We start from the raw sequence: 25913 nt of genomic DNA, 5'->3' as shown, positions 1-25913 counted from the left end.
TCTTCCATCCAGTGGGATCCTAGAATGTGAGAATTCTTCCTTTTGTGGATTACTTATCAATTCATAAAAAAAACAACCTGAAAATGCAAGTGATTGTTTAGCATATAAAATCTTCTTAATTCTATGACCTGGTGAACTTTGATTTAACAGATTGAATTTTGTTTTTGATAGTTTGTTTATGGTTTTTTCGTAGCCGCTAAACAGAGCTAATGTGTCTCTGTATTGAGCTATTTTATGTTGAGAAAACCCAGTTTCATCTGATTAGAGGAATTTCGAAAATGAAGATATCATAACTGTTCACATTAAGTTGTAAAAAAAACAAAAAACAAAAAGAGAGAGAAGACTTTATCAGTTATGTTGAAATTTGAGTTATCTAATAGGATTTTATTAGAATTTATATCTGTTTAATTGATATTATCATAATGTTTGTCTTCATTGTAAATTTAACGCAGTCAAAAATAAATGCGAAGTATTGATAAACTTGTTGGAAAGGAATCCACGCCCAGCAGAGTATGAAGGCTGCTGATAAATGGAGATGCAAGTTATTGGTAATTAATATTGATTTTATTGCTATCACTGTTTCCCACATCACGATACACTATGATTTGTTCAGTTTGTTATCGGGTTTAATCTTATTTAATAGTAGCATTAGCCGTTTCATCGTTTCAATAAAATTCCGTGTGCGTTTTTTTACGCGGGAGCTTGTGTAGGGTTATCGGTGACTTAACCGTGAGCTGTAGGAAAACATTTTTACGATATCTTGGTATTTTGAAGTTTGATATTAAAACATATGTGATTTATAATGTTATTTGGATAGGTTTTGCTGCGGATTTAATCGGTCATATCTGAACGCCTAGAGTGAAGATTTTGGCGTATTGTTTTATGTGATTTTTATACTCTTGACTTTTTTTATATAAGTCTGTGTCCGGTTACAGTTTAGATTTTAGTGTTTCCATGATGAGAGTCGTTTTAATGTGAGTTTATGAACAAAATAGTTTTTAAGTGTTTCAATATGGGGGGAATGTAGTGGTGTATTGAAAGGATTACCTACGACTGACTGCAAAACAAATGAAATGTATTCGCATCGGACACCATCACCCACATAGAAATTAGATATTGAAAATTTGTATATGTATATACATTGTATTTGTTATACATAAATTACATTGTATGTTTGTATGTACACTGTAACAGGTAAACCAATCGCCGGGTTAAATTCAGAAGAAATAAAACACGGCTGTACCAATGAAAATGGCGCTTCTGCAGACAACGTTTTGGTCTTTTTCCAGATCACTGCAAACATATGTTAATCCAATCCCTCTCGCGTTGTAATATCCTAATGGCGATTAATCGTGTTATTTATGCTATTAAGATGCTGATGGTACATCATTGCAACTGAATGGCATTTGATGGTACATCATTATAGCTGAGAGGCATTTCACATCACACGGTGTGCAGACTACTCGTGTCCTCGCCTCGCCGGATTTCCTCCCCCTGATCGATTTTCCAGACTACACCCCTCTGGGACCTGTGGGGAACAATATCACTTTTTATGAGTTAAATTCGATAGTTTAATTTGACATTTTCATTCGAATGTTCAACATGATCTAACAGTATGCATACGCGTATTCAATTAATTTGGGTTGCTTCGGGTAAAAGCAAAAAATTCCCCCCGACTGCGAGATATAGCATACTCATTAATCATATTGGAAGACTCGAATAAATGTTGCAACGAACCCTATTGTCAGAGTAATACGCATAGGACTAAGCAATATGTTTATCTTAGCTGTGCAAGCACAGCAATAGGCTGTATTTAAGTAACAAAGCCACACATCCCAAGTCGGATGAGGTATGCTGCTAGAAATTTCCGTCATTGAACCTGTCGATTTAGATCGCAGTGGGAAGATAATGCAAAAAGCATGCTATTCTATTTCTTAATAGTGGAGGGATCGTGGCTCTTGTCTGCACTATAAGTTATCCTGTTTCTTAAGCCGATGTCCGAAAGACAACTACTTATTCCATTGTATCGCAACGGGTTTCTAAAGCTTAGAATCAGTTGTAAGTGTCGGAAATGTGGAACTACTTGTACAATCAAATACATGAAAATGTCAAACATTCTTTGATTCTGCGTGAGCGTCTTTAGATGTGTCTGTTTGTAATTTATCCGCCGGGTAACCTCTCGTGGCCTCAATTATCAGGGGTTCAATGATGCTGTGTAGTGCCATGTTGCACGGGGACCACGTGGACGTCTCGTTTCAGTGTAATTAACCAATTGTTGTGTTGAAGGTGCAGACATATGTCAACTGCCATTACCATATATTGATTTATGACAATGAATTATTTTACAAGTACTTTATTGATAATGTTCTACAAGTACATGTACTCTGCTAGTAACCTATGTGCATCACTGTTGGAAAGCTGTTGATAGATGTACTATAAATTGACGAAAAGAGTCTTGTGGGAATTTAACTCATGCTATTTTTATGGTTTTAGCATACTTGTGAATTTAAATTCCCTATGAAGAGTAGAAAATGAACTGTCCCCCAAACACCCAATCAGAACCCTCCGTGAATTTGCTTATTTTCGTAAACCGCGAAAAATTGACCAACGAAATAAATGATCATTTAGTAAACGAATGACAAACGATAAATAGCTAAAACACGTTAGTTTTGTGTTGTTTGACAAAACATTGAGGTTCTTTGCCTTCAAATATCAGATGATACATTTAATCATCTAATTCTTGAGGTCAATAAGATGTTTTAGGTACACGAGAAGTGCAATATTCGTCAAACGCGGAGGGCGAGGTGAATATATTGTACTTCAAGGGTTGCTAAACCATCGTATTGACCGAGGCAATGTCAATAACTATATTATCATATGATCAAATGGTCGAAAACATGGAAACTGGCTATCAGGCCCTACGAAACAATATCTGGTCGTCCATTTTGTATGATACAAACACAATGCAAGACCTAATTGAAAATGAGTAGAGAAGCGAGTTTTTTTGTTTATTATATGACTAAATAATATAAAACATCGAAACCAGCTACTAAAACATGTAGAACTTACCAATCTAATTAAAATTAGATGTTGGATCCGCTTGCATACTCGCTACACAAACATCTAAAAACATCCCGTAGAGGGTCACGTCAGAGGTCAAATTCGGTATCACTCTAGACTTATCGACTTCAACAAACATTCAATGATTTTGCCAGCGGTGATTTCATTGGTCAATCGAATTTGACCTCTGACGTGACCCTCTACGGGGTGTTGTTAGATGTTTGTGTAGCGAGTATGCAAGCGGATCCAACATCTAATTTCAATTAGATTGAGAACTTACCAGACGATAACTAATCTGTCATTTCAGATCGGGTTCGATGTACTGATGGTTACTGTTGTCACCCTCTAGCCCCACCCACCCCCTTTTTTTTCTTTACTATTATAGATAGTCGAAAGTACATTGTAAGTAAAGACACGAGTTTTCATTGAACGACCAAAACTGATGATTAAACGCATTAGGTGGATTATTTAATTTTATTTAATTTAAATAAGATTATTTAACCATGTATATTTTTTTACATTTTTTTTTGTCGATATCCTATAATGGACCCCAATGGAAATAAGCCTGTTGGCTTTTTTTGTGACTGTAAATGCAAAATGTGATATTATTTATAGAATGTGTTATTTTATGTGATATGGTGTCATGTCAATTGTTATTCTTTGTCTAACGTGCCTTTATCTGAATAAACATAATAATAATAAAGGGGACAGTTTCTTAGGTTCTGAAACATGTGGGAGGGGGTATACATCAAAGTCAGATTATGACAGACTCAGGCTAATGAAAAATCATGTTTCCCTTTTATGTCAATACTTGCATTTCATATTGGTGTAGTTAATGAATTGTGTAATCTATAAATACTAGTGCTGGTGCAGGTGCGCTTTTTTGGCCTTGATTTTCTCTCATATGGGCTAATCCGCACCACCCCCACACCATCACAGTACCAAGCGTGGATTTAGACACTGTGCACAATCAAGAACCCTGTCTGCCCTTCTTAAAAATCTACCTTTAATATGGGGCCATCCACCTTCCCTCTCAGCTAGAGACCTTTTGCTGGACCATGCATGTTTTCACCGGAATTTCTTCAGCAACTGATCACGTGTCTTAATTTCGTATTTGCACCCATCTATATGCTAGGAATCATGGTGACACCTACATTTTGTATATCAACATTTTTATGAAGCACTCAGCTACATTTGACATGCATCCTAAAATTATTTTATACATTTTTATACATGTAATATTACTTCAAATATGGGGTATTTCCATTTTGTAAAAAAGGTTGCGAAACCGTCCCCTGCTACCTTAATTTGGAAGTTCCTATCGAAGGCATGTGTAGGTACAAGTAGATATAACCGCAAATTAATATCTGTGTGCGGAGACGCAGAGGACCATGGGTAGCAAGATATTTTCTAGGATGTTGGATCTCAGCCAATCAGAAAGTTCGGATGTGACAGACGTCATCTACTGCATGTTGTATCATACACAGGCACTCGACGTTTTAAATATCTATAATTAAAAGAAATGTCTTCCTGTAAACATAATATTCTGTTTACAGGAAGACAATTTTTTTAATTATAGATATTTAAAACGTCGAGTGCCTGTGATATTATACTATTGTATTTTTCAAAAGAATTTATATGTGACAAAATAGAAACCCTTTAACAGACATTTCTGACCTTGCATTTAGTATTCATCTTTCACAGAAATGTTTGGTTTGTTGTGGTGGGTTTATGTCCTGGATTTTTTCACTCATGTAGAGTTTTAGCTGAGTGTACTGTGTTGCGCATTCTCTGGGATGTAAAAAGATGTCCAAAGTTTCTTTCACAAAAGTCTATGGGCAACTAGGAAGCACACATATCCCCCCCCCCCCCCACACACACATAACACTTACGGATTATAATAGACGCAATATAGCTCTTTTCGCGGACCTCAAATTTTTTGGTTTGTAGCATTTCAATTTCTCTACTCATTTCTCTCTCTCTCTCTGACTAAAAGCTATAATTCTTTCAACACAGAATTCGTATCGTACTCATTCACAAGGAAAAAAAAGTGATCGACGAATACAAATTTTGTTCCTATGTCAGTTCGATTTTCTCATTGATAAAATTGATTTATTATTATCACAGCTAGTGATGCCTTTTATATGATTTCAAAGGTTAAGTGATTTATAAAGGGTGTATTTCTAAAATATATTTCATGTTTATCTATTTTATTATAATTTCATGAAATTATGTCAACCAGTAAGGTTAAAACAATTTTAAAAAACTCTGTATGTTTATCTCAAAAATCTATGAGTTAGTCTGTCCTCCTTAATATATTTTGTAAATACTTTTTCAATACATGTATATTGTATATTTGTACATACTCTGACCTTATTCTTACTCAAATGTATGTTTACTTAATGCACCTCATGTACCATGTATAATGTGGTTTGAGTGAATAAAATGAACTTGAACTATCTAGATATATTTTTCTAAAGAAAAAAGAAAAAGAAACACAACAAGAATCCACAATAATGACCATTTATTACAAGAGAAGAATTTATTCCGTGTATCAGACATTAATTTGTGTTTAATGTTTCTGTGTGCTGAATGATGTACATTAATAGTTCAAGGCTTCTCTTATTCACAGCAGGACATGTTAAAAAGGGTATGAATTTTATCTAAGTATAATCTACTTTTAATTCTTTATTGCTTTGTATGAAAAACGGTGTGTATCATGTTTAAATTTATGATATAATTCTTACCAATAAAATATTGTAAAGCATTGCAAAGTAAAAGGAGGACCAAATGATAAAAGTACATTTATTTAATCCATATGTCCATTTGCCGTATCATATTCCTTTGAGGGAACTCTTGTAGCCAGTTTTGATAGGAAGATTTAAAATTCGTGACATTAATCAAACATCAAATTAGTGGGAGGTTACGATAAAAATAGATTTTCTACGAGATGTAATCTCTCCATCTCACTTAATGGAGAAAGTTCACTGAAGCTTGTTCTTGTTACACTGATTATGGAGAGTAATAATTATTATCCAAAAATAAATAAATAAAAAGCTGTTCTTTACACTGGTACAGTGATACTATTTCTCTGACATTTTGATTTCATTATAGAGTTGTTTATTTTTAAATATTCGACATCGGACAGACAACCAGGAAACTCCCACTGCTTACAGAATTCCATTACAATTCGAGTTTGGTTTAAACTATATTTATTAATTGATTGATTAATTGAACAGTGCACATGCAACATACAAACATAAGTGCTATAGGATTCCGACACGTAAATCCGTCTCCTATATTACATTAAACAATGAGACAGAACCGTCCTATAGTTATGGTATAGATACGTCATTCGTATATACAAATAGTGTTCAAACATGGGTATACAAGGGCGATGATAGAGCGTGATGGGATTGTGTGAAATTTTCCTTCACATCATGCGCTTCTGTTTGAGTTCAATTCAAGGTTAATTTGTTTAATGTCCAAACTAGCTTTCTTGTAACGTTGAGGTCAATGCTATAAGTGTGCATCATTCACACAACAAAACTGATTTAAAAAAAAATCTACTTAATTTCCCGCATGTGCGATATGAAAACAAATATTCCATAAAATGCTCGTTTATACAGGCACCGTTTTGTTTTTCTGTACATTTTCTGCACGTTTACACCCATGCTACTGTACAAAAAATGAAATTTTCTTTGTGAAATGAGATCTTTTGTATTGTTAGATATTCCTTTGGCTTCTCCGCATAAATATATTCACAAATCTCATTTTGAAATTCGATAGGCATCGGCAGCTTATTGGAATACCTACTAGGATATTTGGGCTGAATTTATTTGTTATTTCGACTTCTCTTCATTCCAAACTCCCCATGTCGGCTAGAATTAATTTGAAAACAATCATATTTGAAAAGTTTTCCCCGAAAACTTTTGCACATGTTAAAGTGATTAATCAAGAAACAAGATTTGGCGTTTAATCATGGCGAAGGATGTTTGTCGAGATTTCAACTTCTCCACTCTGTCCTGTTGATGTAGAGTTATTTCAAATCGGGAGAATCTCTTCGTTAAAACATCTCAAAATACAGCAAATGTCACGGGAATGTTGTCATTCGATAATTACATTCATTAAAATGTTAATTGGAAAAAAGTTTTTTGATGAAGTGCTTTGCACTTCTTCTTTTTTTTTTTTTTTTTTTTTTTTTTATATCTGTATATTTTAGCTCACATGAACATTAAGGCTCAAGTAAGACTTTCTAATAGAAATATGTCCATGGCTTGAAGTTGTCGAAGTTGTTAAATTCTAACAAATTTAACATTACTCCAGAAGAAACATTTTGTGGAACTCAACCATGCTTCGTATAAATAATTGGCTTGAGTTAGTTCTATTGTCCCTTCCAATGTTTGTACAGTAAGATTATGATGTTTCGGGGGATTCGATAATTCTGAAAGAAAAAGAAAAAAGAAAACCCACAAACCCAAAACACAGATCATTACGCGTCATGTGATGACGTCACATAGACTATGTTATGAAACCAGCGTAAGGAAAGCGATGGAAATGTTTCTGTGTTGTGGAATGACGTATATTTCAAAGATACCCCAAGCATGACCTTGTTCGATCTTTATTTTGAGTAAATGATGTCTGTTTGTGTATGAATCGTTTTTGAAGGATGTTAATGTTGGTTGGTTAGTTTTTTTTTATTAATCTCAGCGAGATTCGTCGAGGCTGGATATTTGGACTGACGCCTCTTCCGAATATCAGACCAGTGTCACATAAAGTGATTCGGGAAATCTTGCCTCAACTTCGACCGCTTGTTGCGATTAAAATGGGTTAAATTGAATTTCTTGTCCTCTTCAACTTTTCGCCTTAGATATCCTATTAACTCCCTATCACAATGAAACATGCATTTCTTACCTTTACAAGGTGTAAATCCCACAGTAATTCAAGTTGGCTATTTTCGAAGCCATTGCAAACGGCCACCATTTCATATTTTACCTTCTCAACACTGAAGAGTTCCGATAGTTTAGGACGCCTTCAAATAGATTGATTAAATATTACACAGTTTTCTTTTTATTGCTTTTAATTTTTATGCTTAAATGCTTTGTACAAAGTAATTGTCAACCAGTAAGTTCTGTATTTTCAATCATAGTACAAATTGTCATGAAGTAGTATATCGGAACTCTCCAGTGTTGAGAAGGTAAAATATGAAATGGTGGCCGTTTGCAATGGCTTCGAAAATAGCCAACTTGAATTACTGTGGGATTTATACCTTGTAAAGGTAAGAAATGCATGTTTCATTGTGATCGGGAGTTAATAGGATGTCTAAGGCGAAAAGTTGAAGCGGACGAGAAATTCAATTTAACCCATTTTAATCGCAACAAGCGGCCGAAGTTCAGGCAAGATTTCCCGAATCACTTTATGTGACACTGGTCTGAGATTCGGAAGAGGCGTCAGTCCAAATATCCAGCCTCGACGAATCTCGCTGAGATTAGTTTTTTATCCCATCGAGAATATTTCACTCATATTGATTGGCTGTTTGTTGTCCCCCGCCGCAACGCGGAAAGGGGGCATAGAAATACCGGTGTCCGTGCGTCCGTCCGTCCCACTTCACTTTGTGGACGCAACTCCTCAGTTTCTGTGCGTTTAGAGAAGACACTTGTAATTTGTTAGTCATCATGTGTAGTTGATCATATTACGCTGCCATTTTGATTCGACAAATTTTACAAGAGTTATGGGACTTTGTTAAATTTGTACATGCTACACTATAGGAACACTTTGTGGACGCAACTCCTCAGAAATCGCTCAACGGATTTTGTTCATATTTTGTAGGATTGTTAGTCACCATATTTAATTGATCATTTTGTGCCTGCATTTTGATTCAACAATTTCTACAGGAGTTATGAGACTTTGTTGAATTTGTACATGTTACTTCGCCAAACTTCCGTAAAACCGCAATCAATCACCATGCAAACTTTCGGTATTAGAAGTGAAAGTTCCCGATATGGTCTCTAAAATGGAGGACTCATATCTCGGTTGGCGTTTGTACGATAAGGAACCCTCACTGATATAGCATGCATAGGTTTAATTTTGTGACCCTTCACCTTCACGCCAGCATACTTCATGAATAAATGATAATTATGTCTTAAATTTACATTTCTTTATCAAGATTCATACGCGCATTGTTTACAAGTACAACGCATTCGTGAGGAAATTGATATCATTATGATTTGTTTTAAACTTATCAAAGGCAAAAAAACCTTGGAAATGTGAATATTTAGCTTTGGCACTATGCTATATCAGAAGACTATTATTATGTGAATACATGTATATAGCAGTGGCACTATACTATCAGAAGACTATTATTATGTGAATATATAGCAGTGGCACTATACTATCAGAAGACTATTATTATGTGAATATATAGCAGTGGTACTATACTATCAGAAGACTATTATTATGTGAATATTTAGCAGTGGCACTATACTATCAGAAGACTATTATTATGTGAATATTTAGCTGTGGCACTATGCTATCAGAAGACTATTATTATGTTGTGAAGAAAGAAAATTCATGTTTATGATGTTACTAATTATGACTACAGTGTTTAAAATAATCAATGTTTTTGTTGCCGTGTGTTTAGAGAAGACACTTGTAATTTGAGGCAGTTTAAATTATGACTTTTGGGGACCATAATGGACCTGCAGTGGAGTTCCTATGTTTCCCCTGTAGGGATCTTGAGGAATAGCAATAAAGAAATTATAATTTGTCAGAATAATGTGCAAGTATTCTGAGAATTTCAAGTATAGTTGTACCAAACAGCCTAGATATACTGGTATTGGTGTTCTACCAAACAGCCTAGATATACTGGTATTGGTGTTCTAAGCTATAAGACTCCTCTGACTAGGCAAGGTGTTTCAGCAATTAAATTTGGTCCCAAAAACGTCTTGTTAAAATTCTTCTACAAAATTTTCGTTTTTGCATTTTTTCATCCTATCACAACGTATGGTGTATACCGGTACACGAGGGTGAGGTAGTGAGTTCGTCGGACAGCAGAGATAGATGGTGTATACCGGTACACGAGGGTGAGGTAGTGAGTTCGTCGGACCGCAGAGATAGATGATGTTAGACATATAAATGCCCGGTTGTAAGATGCTTCACTTTGTGGTGGTCTTGTTAACATCTGGGTTACAATTCTTTTTTCTTCTGTCAGCTGGAAATATTCTGACTTGCATTATATAGCAGTGCGAAACTCTATATAATAGATATATATATACCTATCGTCAAGCGTTTAGATAGGACTTTTTGAATATTCACTCTTTTATTATTCATATTATTCAAACTAGTGAATGAAAGTTTCAAACCAAACACCGACAAAAAGCAACATTTTTACTTTTCCTTTATAGTTTGTTTCTGACTACGAATGGACAAAACGCGTACCTTTATTGAAGTACAGTATATATCCTTGGAGGGGGGGGGGGTGTTTCAGCAAGTTACAAATATTTAGTATATTTCTCATCTTTGACCTTTGGTGTTTTCGCCGCTTGGAATGCAAGGTCATGTTCATCTAAGTGAACAAATTATGGCTCCATTTGTTGTTTTTGTTTCAGCTACAAATAAGATTTTTTAAAGTAAAAATATACTCAACCTCACCACTTGAATGAAATTGATTTTATGACGTCATTTAGGCTGAAATTCACACGAAATACTTATAAAACGAGAATTCAACATTCTTGTAACAAGCCATAATGTATCTAAAGTACTATTACAGATCTAGTAGGCTTTTTAGATGTGGCCATTGGCTCTGGTGAAGTTCTTACTCTTGAAAATAAAGGAAGCCCTTTACATTTTTTTTCTATTATATCACTTTCTAAATGATGGTTTAATAAGATGAAGAGATGCCATTTGCAAATAATCGTTCCACATGCGTTGAGTAGATTTTCGAGTACGACATCGGAAATTGAGAATAGGTGATCATCAGAAGGCAAGTGGGTTTTGATTTAGGAGTGCAGCTTCTTTTATCACTTCTGTTGCCGAGCAGTTGTTTTAATTTATATTTCTGAAGTATTCCCATACTGTGGCTGCTTCAGAGGGACATTAATTTGTTACTTTTCCCTCATCAGTACATCGAATTTCCGGAAATTATTATCGCTAGAATAGATGAAAAACTTGTTAAATTTAGAAATTATGTTTCTCATAAGTGTCTTGAATTTCGACGTCTTTTTGTAAAGTTGCATACTTCTGTTTAGTTGTAGCTTAGATATTTTGAACATTTTTATAGGGACGAATCAACAGAATTCATAAATGATCCTGATTTTATGCACTGAGAGGAAAACTTCCCAATTCTGTTGATCTGCACGGAAGTGGATATATGATGGAAGTTTGCGAATTGTTCTCTTGCGTAAAGATGGAAAATAATAAATATTCTAAAAAGAATTGCACCAAAAAATAAATAAATAAATAAATAAATGAAACCCAGCATCATTATGATTTACAGTAGTGTGAGGTGGGGCATTAGTATAAATGTGTAAAACTAATATATGTTTATGTAAAATATATACGTGATTACAGGAATTGTTCGGTCTGTGTCTAGAAGTGAAAAATGAATACAAAATATTCTAGCTATACGGGGGGAACTACTTTAATACAAGAAAAACTCGCCTACATATATTTTAAAATTAGGTTTACAAGCACCTAGAATAATGTAAATGAGTAAAGTCAAACTGGTGACGAAATAAAACGGAGTTGGAAATTCTTGCCGTTATCGCTACCTTATTTATACTACATACGATGGGCCTGGGAAGTTTGTTTATGATAAAACAAAAAAAAATTGGAATAAATATTGCGAGAAAACAAGGTTTTGTTGATTTATTATCAACCAAAATATTTATAGTGTTTCACTCAAATCAAACACATGCCTATGGACACACAAATAATAGAATTGATTTTATTACTGAATAAAATACAGTATGCGACTGGACAGTGACTGAATTATATGTCCTTTTGAAATACAAGTACTTATCAGTTGGCATTTTTGAAGTTCTTAATTTTTGTTTATCAATTTTTGTTTATCTGTCTGGATTAACATCACGTTTTGAAAGTCGGTGATTTCCTGAGTTCAATAGTTCAATCCGGAAGCGGTTTGGTCATTCGGAAGCGGTTTAGTCATTCGGAAAAGGTTTGGTCATTCACTTTCTGTTCCTGCGCTCTTCTCCTGAAGTGATAGTCGGGGTCTTTTGAGTAACATCTTGTAAAGAATCCTGCTGCAAAGTATATGGGTGTATGTTTAAATGTGTCTAAAGGCGTTCTAATTAGAATGACATCCATGTTGTCATACAGAATAGCTAATGAAATTTCCAAACAATTAGTTTTCTTCATTTTCTTTGTTTTTGTTTGTATGTTTTACGATCCATTAGAAAATAGTTCACGCATGTAGAGAGACGTACGGATTTTGACTTGCTCATTATACATGGCGTTTACGGTTGTAACATTGAGGATTCTTTTTGGTGCGGAAGCCAACCGTGACATGGGACCTCCGTTTTAAAGGTCATGTCAAGATATAGAGCTCACGGCGGGTGTGACCGGTCTACAGGAGATACTTGCTCTTCCTAGACACCTGATCCCACCTCTGGTATATTCAGGGGTCCGTGTTTGCCAAACTCTCTCTTTTGTATTCCTTATAGGAGTTATGAGATTGATCACTGTTTGTTATCTTCACCTTTCCTCCGAAAGATTCGTGACTGCTGGTCGCTTGGCGAAGACTACCTTTGGGTTTGAATTAGCATCGGAATCGAGAATCGATCCGGGTCTCTCGGTTGCCATTCTCTCACCAGAGGGCGCGCTACGCAAGCTTCACTGCAATCTCTCACCAGAGGACTAGGCTAACTCATAATACTTTTAATTTTGTATTCTTTATAGGATTTATGAAATCGATCACTGCTCATTATCTTCACTTTATTGTTTCGAAAGCCACACATCATGGATATACCCTAGTTTTTGGTTGTTGAATTTCCCGGTAGATTAAGCCGCAGGGCGGTCGTCTCTGGAAGTTATGCTTTTGAGTCCCACGAGGGTTGTCAATATTTTCTCTCTAAAATTTACGATTCAAATGTACTTTTTATCCTTAAAAAATCTTTGATGAGTTACACCTCTTTAAAAGGTGAAGATAACGAACAGTGATCAATCTCATAACCCCTATAAGCAATACAAAATAGATAGAACTTTGGGCAAACACGGACCCCTGGACACACCGAGGTGGGATCAGGTGACTAGGAGGAGTAATCATCTCCACTCATGTAATAATCTTTAATTGAAAATTGAAGCAATGGGAATTGCCGTTAGAGAAATATGTGATCTCGGGGGAAAATATGGAAGATGTTACACAGATTAGATAAACGATGTTAAAACTTACCTATGTAAATATGATAAGTAAATGGTATGGTAAGTAAATTTCAACTTAAGCAAGTATTTGAAATATCTAAAAGCCACGAATTTATAATTTGCTATTGTTGATTTTTCTTGTCTCTTTGGACACCAATGCAGGATAGGATAGCAGACCAATATGAAGATTGACGACGGCTGTGCTCTTGGTTTCTTTTTATCTACCTCTTTCAAAGGAACCTCTTTTGCTAAGTGCAAACAAACTCCATCACTATACCACAATCCCATCAGTCTTAATAACTAATTTAAAGTTATTGCTCTATTATTTATCCCAGAGAAAATAAAGCCGAGAGCTACCGTCTTTTACGTCTGTGATAGTATTGTTTGTCGTGAAATAAATTGGTTCTTGCATTCCGATGCTTTATATATTTTGGTAACGGGTCTTCGCTGGTCATCATCTCTATTGACTTTGATTTTTATGTCGATAGCGAGATGTGTGAAGATTGGCTCATAATAAATTTGTGTAGTTCGGGCAATCATCACGTGGATTAATTTAGTTCTGAACTAGAATATGTTTGATTAGGTGGTGAACTCTCTGGTATAATGGCATTGGTTGATTGCCCGGTTCCGGTTAACACCCAATAGACCAAAATTTGAAGCATTGCTTGAAATTATATTATTCCGTGCTACCAACATGCAGATCATCTTCATATTAAAAACATCTAAACCTATTTTCAGGATACCTTCGACATTTTCTGCCTCATTTCCTTTATACAGAGAGATGAAAATCTGTCCATTAATACTTGCGTTCAGCCATATCACCAGTGAGGCAAAAATCGCGTGATTAATCATTTATTTCACAAAATAGCAGCGTTTTTACCAGATTGAAAAATCATCATTTATGAAAGCAAATCTGGTTTCAACAATTGATATTATTTGTAGTGGGATAAAAGTCTGTTCGGATCAGAAGCGATGAAAGTCGTTTCCTGCCAAACTTATCCATCCCCTCAGAATGACGGCCTTTCCTCCTGTCTGTTTTTAATGATGCACATGACGCTATTGTAATAAAACAAGGCTGATTATTTCACCTTTTGCTAGCTGATATTTGCTGATATTCACGAATTTCTATTATGATTACTTCTGTTGAGGTTAACTGAGTTTTGTATGCCTACATGGCTCTCTTTTAATCTACCTTTTTTCTGTTTAAGTAAGGTAGAATGATAGATAGCAACTACTACAGAATTTGCCAAACCTCATGAGTATGAATTAACAATTTAGCCGTATGATGGAGTTAATACATATTGATAAAATCACACGTCTTGTCCGAGAATTGCTAATACGTGATAAGAAAATTAAGTAGCCAAATTCAGCAGGATATCTTGTTTACATTGACACTAACCTCATAAAGTCAAAACTTTTCCTTTTACAGGTGGAAACGTCATCAAAGTGTGGGACCTTTTACAGGGAGGCCGTCTACTCACATCATTACGTCATCATCATAAAACAGTGACGTCACTTTCTTTTTGCAATAATTTCACAAGAATCCTCTCAGGTTCCGTAGACAGGTATTAAATTCACTAATTTGATTTGACAGTCCTTAGATAAAATGTACATGTATGTTTAAAGCTATAGACCTATATTAGTATGCCATATTCTTTTGATGTCATCGTAGGAATAAGTTATCCACTTTCTGCAAATTTTGCAATTTAACTCAATCGGATTAAAAAGTAATCAATCTAGTTTCATATTTAATTATGTATTCTTCGAGTCGAATAGTGAACGCCCCATTTCGAAATATTTATGATCACGTGACGTTGCCCGCGGAATTTCGAAAGTTTGCCCGCGGAATTTCGAAAGTAAACAATTACAAGGCAACGTGAAAGCCTGCATGGCCTGCAGGCTGTTGACGGGACACCTTTAGCCAATAGCGGTACAGACAGTCAGACGGAAAACAGTGAAGAAAGAACCACTTTGAGCAATAGAAAGGGAGTCAAATTTTATGTTTAACATGAATCACCATTCAGTACGACTATATGCGGTAACCCCCATAATGTTTCTATTAATATTTTCCCGCGCGCTTGCGTACAACAATGCAATAGAGAATCGTCGTTTTCTCCTTACATTGAATAGACCAGTACTCCTTTGATACCCGTAAATAATTTGTCGAAATTGTCAAATCTTGCTATTTTTCATAGTTTATCATACAGGCAAAACTATGGTCTAGTTTTTAACATCAAACAAAATGCTGTTTAATATGGCACATATACCTTTAGTATTCGTGTTGTACACGTAAACAACATCCTTTTGGAAAGTAATTGTATTGTGAATAATTGTAAGGAATATTATACGTGATGCATGTGATTAATTGTAAGGAATATTATACGTGGTGCATGTGATTAATTGTGAGGAATATTATACGTGGAAGAATTTCTTTTGATTGCTGTATCAAACAAATTTCATTTTGTTTTATTTCATTCCACATAAAATGAAAAATGGTGGTTAGTTGCAATCCACGGTTGATTACCTGGATCCGCCTACTGGGTGGAATAAATTCAATTCTATTGATTTCTATAACATGCACGCCCCTCTTCGAGTCTTTGACACGTACATTGTTAAAGTATGCATCAGTGTTAACAAACCTAAAATTGAACTAGCATATAAAATTTCCATTACAAAACATTATGTTGGTATTTTGTAGAAATTCATAGAATTTTACTGTTCATGTTACGCGAAAATGCTGCATTATTTTTTAGCATAAATGCTTCGTTTTTAAGTTGGTATTTTGTAGTTCTAACTTCACGATTCCGTTTTTGTGATTATTAACTCTGTGTTTGTTCTAAAAGCAATTCCCCCCAAAAATCAAGCATGTAATGACATTTATTCAAATTATTGTAGTAAACAATTACATGTAGCTAGTACCTAGAAATAAGCACATAAATAAAAACGGCGTATGTTGTCTGTTTAAATCTGTAAATGGATGTTGATTACCCCCTTAAATACATTGTTACAGCATAAAGATCCCCCCTTGATGAGTGTTAATTAAGATTTATCACAATCAAATGTGACATTTGAATTAGCCCAAGTATGCCTAAATTTACATCAGTTAAGGATTTGGGTCCCCCCTGATGTGCAAACCGCACACTGGCGCTGGCCTTTTTTGCATTTCATCGCAGAACATATAGAACGAGCGCGGAAATCTGATTTCTGTGTTTGATTATTTTATGAAGAAAGTAATTTTAATGTTTACCATCTGATGGATGTCAGTTGTATAAAACCAAATGCCGAGCCCCCGCTGCTACCTAAAGCATTGTACAATTCTTTAGTTCCCCACCCGTAGTCTTTAAATTCAATTACATCGACAACAATAACTGAAATCTGGACTGGCTTCTTAAGAGGCGTTTATGAAGATCATGAAAAAACTATCACAAAACGAAGCGTCGTGCCAAGGACGATAACTCGAAATCTCGACTCGGTCCAATTTTATATTTGCTGTATATTAATAACAATTTTTATAAGGATAATGTGTTCACCTTAATTTCAAGAGAGGCTAAATATAAATATCATAATGGATTTAATCTCTAACCTCGCTGACGGATGACTCATTTAGATCCCTTCATCTAACTGCGCGTAGCGAGCATTGCATTCTTAATATTAATGCACTGCGGAAGATGTGAAGTTATACAAGACAGGACATATTAACATGACTTAATCAATTATGTGTTTTTAATTCAATCAAGTATGCATTAATTTAGTCCCGCTGATGATCTTGACGGCAAACCCACGTCAATGAAATCAGCTTTTGGCAGTGTAGTAATTGTGTAGAATTACAGTTCTAGTTTTTATACTGCCGCTTTTAGTTTCGTATTTTTTCCTGGTACACTTTGTGTAACATTATCGCATGCATTTCATGTAACGTAATTTTTGTAAGTTTTAGTATAATGTAGATATTGTTTTTTGCGTTGACCCTTTTGTGCTTTCCAAAAAAAAAAAAACCCACAAAGTGCAGCTAAAGCGATTAGTAATGCGAAGTGATTGCACTTTTAGACTGCATTGGTCGTTACTACGTGTTTGTGGAAAGGTTTATGAAAATATTTAACAATATGCATGCCTCCTGACAAAGTTTTTGAGTCGGCACAAGTGAATATTTAAACTTTCTACCGATTATGGTCTTCAATAAATATTGTGCTAATTACATTTGTCACACTCTGTCATTACAGACATATAAAGATTTTCGACATTAGTACTTACAAAGTAGTACATACCTTAGATATGCCAGGAACCGTCCTCAGTGCTGCAGTGTCGGTAAGTCGTTGCTAAGGACACCAAATGTAACACTTTTCAAGGTCATCTCTATTAGACGTCATATGTTTGGTTTCACTTTCAGTTTTGACGGGAAATGATGCTGAGTTTAAATGCCGCATACTTGCATTCTTGGAACACAAAATGTTGTTTTATTGCCCAGAAAATAGAATTTCTTGTTATTGTCAGTGTTTTACAAGTTACCACTATTGTGTTCACAATCATAGACTGATATTTGGATAATTTTACAATAGAGCGAGGTCGTTTGGGGGAGCAGAAATTGATACCAATCGATTTCTCCAGAGAGACCTTGCCCAAACAGAAAACAACATGTTTTGGGAATATTATCAATCTTTATTTTTGTTTCTGTTGCAATAAGCTCCATTGAATTGGATGTTATTATATAAAATAAGGATTTGTTAATCCACTAGAAGGTTGAGTTCTGAATTGAATCATTAGGTAACTCTTTAGCGTGCGGTACAATAGAGGAGTAAGGATTGACAGTTTAGCCTCTGCCATTCTTGTGAATTCCAACTGAATGAGAAAGAGTAAACCATTTTGGCATAATATTTAAGTGATGTCTGAAAATTACATGAAGTTTCCATTTCATTCATAATCTGTTAACGATCAGTTTTAATGATGTGGTCGGTACGATTCATTATTAGAATAAAGGATATTAATCTTAAGAATACATAGAAATTAAAATTGACAGTGGGTTTCTCGGGTGTACTTTTGCGGTAGGCATCGCTACAAATATTTTAAGGCGCGTAGCCTTCAGTAATGAGTACATATATACTGTTTCACAGAAACTTGTAATTCTTGTTTTTACACAGCCGAATGATGATCTGCTGGTTGTGGGAATGGCGGAAGGATTATTATCAATACAAAAAAGAAAACCTCCAAAAGAAGCAAAAACAAGAGCCAAACCCACTTACCGGTACAACCCTGCGGGGAAAACGTACCACCCACAAAAGGTAAAGTAGGGCAAAAGGAAAGGTAAACGTACCACACTCTAAAGGTAAAGTAGGGCAAAAGGAAAAGAAAGCGTACCACCCTCAAAAAGTAAAGAAGGGAAAAAGGAAAGGTAAAGTAATGGAATGTGTAATTCTAAAAGGTGAGATAGGACGAGAGGAAACGTAAAGCAAATATCTTTCCTTGATTGATTGTTTGGTTGATTGGTTTGTTTTACGGTCCCGTCGAAAGTTTTTCACTCATATTGAGACCCCACCACCTGTAGGTGAAGTAAAACAGATCTATGCTTAGCGTTACGGCTGTTGCAGTGGGGGTTCTTGAACGTGCCAACGCCTGCCGTGACACAAGACCTCCGTTTTTAAGGTCATATCCGAAAGACCCTTGATTCTCAATCACTACCTATGTCTTAGGTTTGACACGGCCATGGCATGAGTGTGGATTGAACTCGCGACCTCCCGGTTACGAAGAGAATATGAGAATAAATTGAATTGAATTGAATTGAATCAAAGAGAACGCTCTACCACTGAGCTACAGGGGGGGGGGGGCTTTCTTTGAAGGCAAGTAGAAGTAGCAAAGACCAATAAAAAAGAGTTGTTACTTATCAAGTTAGTACTGAAGGAAAGATGCTCATCCTTGAAAGGTAAAGCAGGACTGGAGCAAAAACGCTGCAAAAATATCATCATCAGAAGATGGCAATGGAGCTAAACCATAACTATCTATAACGCGTATTAAGGGAACATACGATCCTCAACAGATATAACAGGATCAGTCCGATTAGAGAGAAGGCATAGCAAGATGTATATGTTCCGGGTTAGAAGAAGAACAGGATCAGATTGCAGGCCTCACGTGGCGATCCGTGTTAGAATAGGTCCTCAGTACCCCTTGCTTGTCGTAAAAGGCGACTAAATGGGAAGGTCCTTCGGATGAGACCGCAAAATTCGAGGCCGCGTGTCACAGAAGGTGTGGCGCGATAAAGATCGATTCCTGCTCAAAGGCCGTATAAGCGCCGAGCATAGGCCTACATATTGCAGCCCTTCACCGGCAGTGGTGACGTCTCCATATGAGTGAAGGATTCTCGAATTGGACGTTAAACAATATATATAACCGACCAACCAAATTGCAAGATAAGAGATATTTCTCCCTTTAAAAGTACATATAAAATGATATTAGAACAAAGACAAAGCAGGGATTTGTATCTTTCTTATCAAGCATTGATCTGTATCACCCTCAAAGGGTGAGAGAAGACAAGAGCGAAGATAAAACCGATAGGTGTATCGTCCTCAAAAGGTGAGGAAAACTAGAGCGAAGATAAAACCGATAGATGTATCGCCCTGAAAAGGTAAGTTGGATCAAAATGTTTTCCGTCTTCAAAAGGTAACGTTGGACTATAGGGAAATCAAAGTTTTTAACAAATTAGAATGAATTGAGATAGCCACGACGACTCGATATTTGGTCACATTAAGACGGACAAGCTCTTAATAAAATCAAAGAAGTTTGTGACAAGAGCGTAATGTACGAATATATATTTTCAAAGAATTGATTGTATGGTTTCATTATCGTGACAGGCCGCTCTTTAAATTCTGTGTTCTGATGTCTGTAGAGAGGCAAGAAGACAAAAGTGTTATTCGCATCCTTTCTGAAAGAGTCCATGATTACAGGAGACCGTGATAGATGTTCACACGGAATTATAAAACAAAATGAAAACCTCCTCACGGAGAAGTCTATTAAAACTTATAGTTATGGATCTATTAAAACAATGTTTTATCGTCTTTCCAACCATTCCCATCCGTACCATATGTTGAAATCACAGGAATTAGATAAGAATTTAATTACATGTATGTGTATTGCATGGCTGTTTACATTTCAGTTTCAATTAAAGTCAATTAAGAGTGGAAGACTCTTTATTTCTGTCTTAAGTACCTCATTGAATAGTTTTACGAACATTTTCGTGTTTTTATTCAATCGTGTCTGTCATAAAAATTTCATTTTCATCTTCAAAGCGGGTTTTTTTGTGTGTAGATCATGGGGTAACGCTATTGAGGATAAAGGAATGTGGAAGTAGCACCCTCATCTGTCGCCGATCTATCAGTGTTTATCTTTATCTTGTTCAGCATAGATTCAAGCAGGTTTTCTGACATACTGAATAACCGTCACTCTTTTTTCCCTCCGCTTTTTATGATGTCACTACATTACGAGTTCTTGCGATTTATTCCTGTGATCCAAGACAAATCTGGGGGAGACGTTTTTCCTTCTTTTAATTCCCGAACATTTATCATAAGAATATAATTCGGAAAGTATGAATATTTTCTGTGATCGACCATTAAAAATAATTATACTTGTGCTTAATTGTCCGCTTACATTAACATTCAAACAATACAGAGGGGTTGTAGAAGAATGTTTGTGTTTTTATGTAGTGCATGGTTCTGTTGTGTACGCCGTATTAGGATACGCGTTCCCAGTACATGTCAATTAGAATAGGTGAATATTCTTATCCAATTCTCTGGTTCTTTTCCAGATAACTGTTGACCTCGAAAATTGACCGTCCATTACAATAAGATAATATTGACCGTCGTTTACAATAAGATGATATTGACCGTCCATTACAATAAGATAATATTGACCGTCGTTTACAATAAGATGATATTGACCGTCCATTACAATAAGATAATATTGACCGTCCATTACAATAAGATAATATTGACCGTCCATTACAGTAGAATAATAGTGACCGTTCATTGCAATAATATAATATTGACCCTCCATTGACCTTCCATTACAATAGGATAATAAATAATGCTTTCTTGTGCTTCCTTTATTCGCAGTGAAAAATATTAGCGCGATAATGGGGGGGGGGGGGGGGGATAGTGTCTACCGGTATTTGCCGTACATAGGACAATACCTGTATTTGCCGTACATAGGATAATATCGGTATATGCCGTACATAGGATAATACCGGTATTTGCCGCACATACGATAATACCGGTATTTGCCGTATATAGGATAATACCGGTATTTACCGTACATAGGATAAAATCGGTATTTGCCTTTTCAAATTAGAGGTTTCGATTTTGAATTTTGATACTTCGAAAACTTAATAAAACCTTTATAAAAATCTAGCATTTTGGTTATTTTTAGGTGAACAATAGAATTAATCTGAGGATTTATTTTTAGGGCGACTTTGTTGTACTTCACAAGCGAAAAGAACAACTTGCAAGATATGACAAGTACTTTAAGAAATTTGAATTCACAAAAGCTTTGGATTCCGCCATGAAGGTAAGTTTACTTAGCTTGACGGAAACTTTCCTTTTATGAACATATGTGTTTATAATTTCCACCATACGTATTCAGATAAACTGAAAGTTTGATTAGCACTTCAACATTTGGACAACACTAATTAGTGGAGCCGGACACACGTAATTAACTAAACGCGACTTGTGTCTATCTGAACTTTATCAAAGAGTTAGTCCATTGTAACCACAAGGGAGACAACCAAACATCGATCGGATTTCATTTGACTGCAGGTGTAGCTAAAACACCCTCATATAGAAACAGTTTGGTGACAATGTTCCTCAGTGCATATTTAAAACATGAATACTTTCAGTTTTAATTGATATTTGTATCGTTTGTTTTAGAATGGTGTTTGTTTGCGATCACCCGAGGTCACAGTCCGAGTCCTACAGGAACTGATGAAGAAAGGGGCTATCAAAGCAGCATTAGCATGTCGTAGTGATTTGTCTGTAGGGTACATCATTCAATTCATAAAGAGGTAAATCAAAAAGGCAAAGGTTGGGCCAATCAGGTCACAAAGAGGTCATTCACACAGACAAAGGTTAGGCTAATCAGGCCAGAGGTCGTTCACACAGGCAAAGGTTGGGCCAATCAAGTCACAAAGGGGTCATTCACACCGGCAAATGTTAAGCCAATCAAGTTATAAAGAGGGAAATCAAACGGACAAACGTCAGACTAATCGGGTAGATTTTTCTGTCAGGTTTGTATATTTTGAGTTGAACGAAATGCCCAGCTCTTATCTTTCCTACTTTTGATCAAAAGACTAGAGTAAAGACTTTCAGTTTCTTCATCAGTTAAAAGCAAATATTTTCAATCCAACTTCCAATGATTTACGACAACTTTTGTTATATTTAAACTTCAGCAAAAACAAAACAGAAAACCAACAACTCAACTTTATTACGAAAGGAATGATTTCAGCTTCTCCATCGTCAACTTCCCATATTTATGTAACAATATTCCATTCACCTGCATATGGTGTTTATATCTCTTAACTGATTCGATACACGAGAGTATGTTCTGCCTATGATCAAGTTTTGAATCGAGGCAGGCTACTGACAAATATTGATATTACAGTGGTATCAACAGTAGTGTTTAAAGACAGCATTTCGCAACATAAATGCTGATTTTGGCTATATGGAATACTCCGTTTACTTGATCAATATATAGGGCTCACGGCAAGTGTGATCGGTCAACAGAGGATGCTTACTTCTTTTAGGCACCTGATCCCACCTCTGACGTGTCCAGGAGTCCATGTTTGCCCTATTCTCAATTTTCACTCTTTTTACTTGATTTATGAGATTAATCACTGTTCGTTATCTTAACTTTTTCGTCACATCTTTAAAATTGATCTGGCTGATTGTAAATATTTTGATTTTCTTATTATGTATATTGGAAAGTTTTAAACAAAAATGTCTTTCTTTTCATGTTTAATTATTCATTTCCTATACATATTTTTCAGAAATATCAGTAAACCATCTTTTCAACGAGTTCTATTAGATGTCGCCAATTTAGTACTAGGTAAGCAAGATGGTTTCAATTGCATATCGATTTTTATTGTCTATTCGATTTGTGGATATGTTGAAAATTGTAATGATTATTTCTCGTGGTGTTAGTCTTCAATGTTGTGTAGTCAACATACAGTAGTTGCAGATATGAATTATACACAGTAAATGACAATTCACAATGATAGGAAGTTGCCACTTAACTCCTCAAATTCAAAGCAAAAGTTTATCACTGGATATATCAGATTTCGTTTGTACATTTTTATGACATCGTTACAAACCACAGTCCTCACACGACCGTGGTACGTGTAAACCGTGAAGGAAGACGTGATACGTATTTTATTTACTTCAGTTTTTTTTTTGTTTTTTTTTTTATTTTTTATTTTTTTTTTTTAGATTTATATGCTGACCAGGTCGGACAGAGTCCGGTAATGGACTGCCAGCTGACGGAACTCAGAGAGACTGTAGAACAGGAAGTGAATTATATGACAGAACTCAGTGAAGTTATGGGAATGCTTGATACGGTGTTTGCCGCGGCTGCCATGAAAACGAACACTACGTCACCAGAGTCTGCGTATTCAATGACACCCTCTGCTGTGGCACAAGCGACTGATATTTAGCAATAAACAAATTTGAAATTATTTTATTTAATTACATTAATGACATACATATGATGGATATTTGGAATGAAAAATATCAAAAAGTAAGATCTACGATCTTTCTTTTTACATTTCTACAGAAAAAAAATTTCTCTCGGTCATTATTTTAAGTGGGGGAAATGAAATGACCGTAAGCGCGTCATGCAGCTTTTCTTCGTAACAACGAAACTACACTTCATCGTATATATTTACATCATCATTGATCAGAAATGCTTTCAACTCGCGTGAACTAAAATAAAGTATGAGCGCTGAATCATTGGTGTTCGAAATATGTGTGATATGAATACCACAGGGTGCGCATAATTAAGTTTCAGAATTCGACATTGAATTCAGAAATAAAGGGCAGAGGGTATGAGCAGCGACGCTTTACACCGGCATACTTTTCATGAAGCGCATTATTATATTTACATTCTACTTTCATTTCTGTCGGAATTACCTGCCGTTAGAGTAGACGTACTATATTTATCAAAATTCATACGCGCATTATTCACAACTGCAACTCGGTTCATGAGGAAATGACAATTATAACAAGTTGTAGACATGCATGTATCAAAGGCTAAAATACAGTGAACGCGCCTCATGAAAAGTATGCCGGTAAAAAGTAAAGCGTTGCAGAATTTTCAGCAAGGAATTATATTTTTTATATTTTTATTTCTGTCGAAATTTCCAGCTGTTGAAATAGACGGATGATATTTTTTTCTGTATTCATACACAAATTATTACAACGGCAACACATTCATGAGGAAGTGGCTGTGATTTCAATTTGTAGAAATATCAAAGGTAAAACCATTAGAAATGAAAATACATCAACATGAATATCGAGCATTGTTTCTTTACGAGTAATTTTAAAAAACGTATTTCATGGTGTTTTTTTAACATTTTATTTCGGACCCTCCCTGTTGCAATGGTGTAATGGATGACAAAACGTTTCGTAAATTTGAAATCGCAATTTAACTTCTTTTTTTTCAACTCAACAGCATCAAAACGTATGACTTTTCAACATTATTCACGACCATCCCTCACGATGAATTAAAGACTTGGCTTTTACGGAAATATTCATATCGTGTGATCAGACATCCAGAAAATTACTTTGTTAAACGCCAGTTTGATTCTTCACACAAGTGGTCTGATTTTTATATTAAAACGATGCTGGAGTTCCTCACTGACAATAATCTACGTAGTCTATCGTGATCAAGTCTTCCAACAGTCTGTTGGAATTCCTATGGGTACTAATTGTGCACCTTTATTAACTCGGCCTGTTGTCCCCCACCGCAACGCGGAAGGGGACATTGTAATACCGGTGTCCAGCCGTCCGTCCCACTTCACTGTCCAGCCGTCCGTCCCACTTCACTTTGTAGACGCAACTCCTCAGAAACCGCTCAACGGATTTTGTTCATATTTTGTAGGATTGTTAGTCACCATGATCATATTTCGCTGCCATTTTGATTCGACAATTTTTACAGGAGTTATGGGACTTTGTTGAATTTGAACGTGCTACACTATAGGAACACTTTGTGGACGCAACTCCTCAGAAACCGCAGAACGGATTTTGTTCATGATTTGTCGGATAGTTAGTCACCATGTGTAGTTGATCATATTATGCCGCCATTTTGATTCGACAATTTTTACAGGAGTTATGGGACTTTGTTGAATTTGTACATGCTACACTATAGGATCACTTTGTGGACGCAACTCCTCAGAAACTGCAAGATGAATTTTGTTCATATTTTGTGGGATTGTTTAGACACCGTGTGTA

General features: G+C 35.6%; 1 protein-coding gene across 1 annotated transcript in view; it reads left to right on the top strand.

Moving 5' to 3' along the window:
- LOC125650611 (U3 small nucleolar RNA-associated protein 15 homolog) overlaps window positions 1-24139 on the top strand; it is a 42298-nt gene extending 18159 nt beyond the window's left edge. Inside the window, exons 7-13 of the mRNA XM_048879052.2 lie at window positions 14867-15002; window positions 17655-17739; window positions 18570-18710; window positions 21880-21981; window positions 22341-22474; window positions 23456-23514; window positions 23895-24139. Coding sequence (XP_048735009.1) covers window positions 14867-15002; window positions 17655-17739; window positions 18570-18710; window positions 21880-21981; window positions 22341-22474; window positions 23456-23514; window positions 23895-24118 — 881 coding nt within the window. The 3' untranslated portion in view covers window positions 24119-24139. The remainder of the gene's footprint in view (window positions 1-14866; window positions 15003-17654; window positions 17740-18569; window positions 18711-21879; window positions 21982-22340; window positions 22475-23455; window positions 23515-23894) is intronic.
- Window positions 24140-25913: the final 1774 nt, after the last annotated feature.

This window comes from Ostrea edulis, chromosome 5 (genome assembly GCF_947568905.1).
Source record: "Ostrea edulis chromosome 5, xbOstEdul1.1, whole genome shotgun sequence".
In the NCBI taxonomy this organism is placed as follows: Eukaryota; Metazoa; Mollusca; class Bivalvia; order Ostreida; family Ostreidae; genus Ostrea; species Ostrea edulis.
This window is presented reverse-complemented; position numbering and strand designations above follow the sequence as displayed.